Source organism: Perissodus microlepis, chromosome 2, assembly GCF_051167445.1.
Source record: "Perissodus microlepis isolate ML-2025 ecotype Zambia chromosome 2, ASM5116744v1, whole genome shotgun sequence".
Lineage (NCBI taxonomy): Eukaryota > Metazoa > Chordata > Actinopteri > Cichliformes > Cichlidae > Perissodus > Perissodus microlepis.
Genome location: NC_140462.1, coordinates 34,054,400 through 34,058,061, shown reverse-complemented (window position 1 = coordinate 34,058,061; position 3,662 = coordinate 34,054,400). Strand labels below are relative to the sequence as shown.

The window sequence follows — 3,662 nt, the reverse complement described above, 5'->3', positions numbered from 1 at the left end:
GACAAAAAGTCTATTTGCAAAACACTTTCATCCAACAAAAGAAAGATTCCTTAACTCACAGCGCTGCAGGATTTTCACACGGACACTCAAAAGTGACAACAGCTGTGTGGCTCTGTGATACAGAGGTAAAGAGCTGGCCATCCAATTATCCAATCCACGCTGAGGAATTCATTCAAAGCCACCTCTCAACAAACGAGACGCAGGAGGTGAGAAGGATGCACACCCCCACACACACACACCTAAACATCACATTTCTCCAATAAAAGAAATGTTTGATTCATGACATCATAGAGCAACACACATGACATTTTTACATAATAAGGAAAATACAAAATGTCCTTTTAGAGACGACAGCGTTCAGTCCAGCGTGTGCTTTAACAACACTTCAGCACCTTTGCAAGGCTAAAGACGACATGAAATGCTAATTTACATCATGGAGCCCTGCACTCAAAACTGTCATCGACTCTGTCTGTGAAGCTGGATTCAAGAAAAAGTGCTTAAAAATAAGGTTTTAAAAACAATTAGTGCCATCTTCTGTCAGTATGGAACGTGACATCATGTGGTTGGTTGGTTGCGGCTGATAGCCTGTTTGAGTCAGTGACAGGTGACAGGTTGCTCACCGGACCAACAAGCTGCAGAAACCGAGTTTCCTACAGCGTCTCAGTTGGGTTCAGGACAGGACTTTGACTTGGTCACTCCGAAGTCTTCATGTTGTGTTTTTAAAGCATCAGAGGTGGACGTGCTGGTGTGGTTTGGATCACTATCCTGCTGGAGAACCCAAATGTTTCAGGTCACGAATAGAAAGCCAGACAGGATGTTTGGTAGAATTCATTTCCCCAGCAAGTCTTTCAGGTCCTGAGGCAGCAACACAGCCCAGACCGTCACACTGCTACCACCATGTTTACTGTTGGTATGATGTTCCTGCTTTGTCTCATCAGCCCACAGAGTATTTTCCTAAATGTTTTGGGGATCATCGAGACGTATTCTTGCAAAACGGAGTCACTTTTGCTCAGCAGTGGTTTTCCTCTTTGAACTCTGCTACAGAGGCCATTTTTGCCCAGTCTTTTTCTCTTTGCTGAAGTCTCCCAGCTTCATGGATTCTCAACACTGAGAGATCTCAGTTACTTTGTTTCTCATTTGTTCCTGAATGTCTTTCGATCGCAGCATTATGCACGGCGTTGGAGGATCTTTGGTCTACTCCACTTTGTCAGGCAGGTTGTATTTAAGTGGTTTCTTGATTGAGACCACATGAGGGAGTAATCAGGTTAGAGAAACTGAACTCAGCTTTCCAACGATGACAAACATCACAGTTAATTTGTGTTATAACAGGGAGAATCGCTTTTGCCACAGGGCCATATTTTCCCCTTAATAACAAACACCCTCATTTAGAAACTGCATCTTGTGCTTGCTCGTGTTTTCTTTGTGTTATGTTTACATTTTTTATTTATTATTATTATTTTATTTTATTTGTTTACATTTTTTGATCTGAAAAATGTAAACAAAAAGTTTTTTCTTTCTTTTTTCACTGGATTCTATATTTATTTACATTTTATATTTACATTTATTTACTTTTTCTGTAAATACTGTTCATAGTGCTGCAGAAACTGTGCACCTCTCCCTTCTACGTGTTTGCACTGAGTAAAGGGCAAACACTCACAACACTTTAGCTGTTAATTACAAAAACCACACATACTATAAACCAGGGGTCACCAACCTTTCTGAAAGTGAGAGCTTCTTCTTGGGTACTGATTAATGTGAAGGGCTACCAGTTTGACACACACTTCTCAAATAACAAATTTCCTCAATTTAACTTAATTATGTGTTATCATTAATAATTAATGATATTCATCTGTGTAAAGACACTAATTATGTTAATTATTTTTCACCATAATTATAAAGAATGCAAGTAGGAAACAAGGAAACAGATAAATATCAATATGCAACGCTTTATTTCTATAAATCTCTGCAAGTATTTACATTTTGAAGTGATCACTTCTACAACATGTTCACTTACCACTAACAAATTTTAACAAACAAGCACTGTTACATACATTATTTTTGTATGTATGTAACATACAAAAATCAACTTTCAAATTTTACAGAACTTTTCACCAAATCTGCAGCATTTTAAAGCAAATTGTCACATGTTACACTTAACAAACACATTTGTTTTTCAATAATTAAATTCAACTTGGACATGACACTGTAATGTTGCCACTGAGAACATCTAATATGGCTTTCTTAGTGGGAAACCTGGCATTGCATGCTGTTCACCAGTGTGTTGCAATCTGGGGTATAACTTGACACTGCAGCTCTGAGTGAGTCTTGCAGATGTGCATCAGAGAGGCGTGTTCTGTGTTTGTTCTTGATGAAGTTCATGTCAGAAAAGGCTGATTCACAAAGACAGGTTGAACCATACAGGCTGGCAACCTTCATAGATGCTGTGCATACTCCACTGTACTTTTCTGTGTCAACGAGGCACCCAAACTTTGGTGCACCCTGACAGGCTTTGAGGTGGACGTCATTTTGCAATGTTACAGTTTCGATTTCCACCTGTCCAGCATCCAAGCTGAACATTGAACTTAGTTGCTCAGCAATGCATGTTGTGTCCACATTCATGAAAGGATTGGAAACGAATGAGACACATGGCTCAAGCTGATCAAGGTCACAAAACCTGTTCTCAAACTCTTGACCAAGTCGGTTTATGACTTGAGAGTACTTTTCTGTAACTTTGTCAAAAGTCTCAGAGGCAGAAGCATTGTCTTTCAGCACCATCTGCACAGAGGGAAAGTGCAGCACCTTTTTTCTCTGTACATGCACAGAGAAGATGCTCATCTGGGCTTTAAATCCATTTAAAGCACTTATCATGTCAGCGACAGTCTTACCTTTGCCTTGCAGCTCACAGTTCAAATGGTTCAGTTTCCCAGTAATGTCTGTTAAAAACGCAAGGTCAAGTGTCCACTCAGTGTCCTCCAGCAGAGATGTGTCTTCCCCTTTGGATTGCATGAACTCCTTGATTTCACCCAAAAGTGACAAAAAATGAAGCAAAATCCGTCCCCTGCTGAGCCACCGGATTTCCGTATGTAGTAGCAGGTCACCACAGTCAGCTGACAGCTCCTTCAACAGCACCTTGAATGCTCTGTGCTGTTTAGCTCTGGAGCGGATGCTGTTTATGATCTTCACGACGGGAGTCATGACGTGCTCGATCACCTTTGCGCATAACGCCTGCTGGTGAATGATGCAGTGGTAATGCATGAAGTTTGGGAACTCTGTGTCACCTTTACGGTGAGCGATGAATCCTGTAAGTCGGCCGATCATAGCAGGAGCCCCGTCGGTAGTCACTGATACCAGCTTTTCCAACGGTACCTTCTTCTTCGCGATAAAACTCCTAGATGTCAACTCCCTTCGTAGTTGTCTTTAGCGGCAGTAGTGTCAGAAGTTCTTCTTTTGTGGAGAAACCATCAAATACCATCCGGATAAAGACCATCAGCTGTGCTGTACCGCTGCTGTCCACGGACTCGTCACACTGGATGCTAAACCACCTGCACTTTGCCGGATCCTGATCCAACTGATCGGCCAAGTTCCCGGACATAGCCGACACTCTTCCAACAATTGTAGTTGCCCCCAGCTGGACATCGGAGAGAGTGGAGATTACATCGTTT

The 3,662-nt window shown here is 41.6% G+C and overlaps 1 protein-coding gene across 1 annotated transcript; it reads right to left on the bottom strand.

Annotated features, from left to right (window-relative positions):
• Positions 1-2,241: 2,241 nt before the first annotated feature.
• On the bottom strand, positions 2,242-3,318 carry LOC146393029 (general transcription factor II-I repeat domain-containing protein 2B-like). The gene has a single exon (XM_084938523.1). The coding sequence runs from the start codon at positions 3,316-3,318 to the stop codon at positions 2,242-2,244; it is 1,077 nt and encodes a 358-aa protein (XP_084794649.1).
• Positions 3,319-3,662: the final 344 nt, after the last annotated feature.

What these genes read in the sequence shown, in the direction of transcription:
- LOC146393029 (XM_084938523.1), bottom strand. Translation starts at nt 3,318, where the DNA reads ATGATCGGCCGACTTACAGGATTCATCGCTCACCGTAAAGGTGACACA.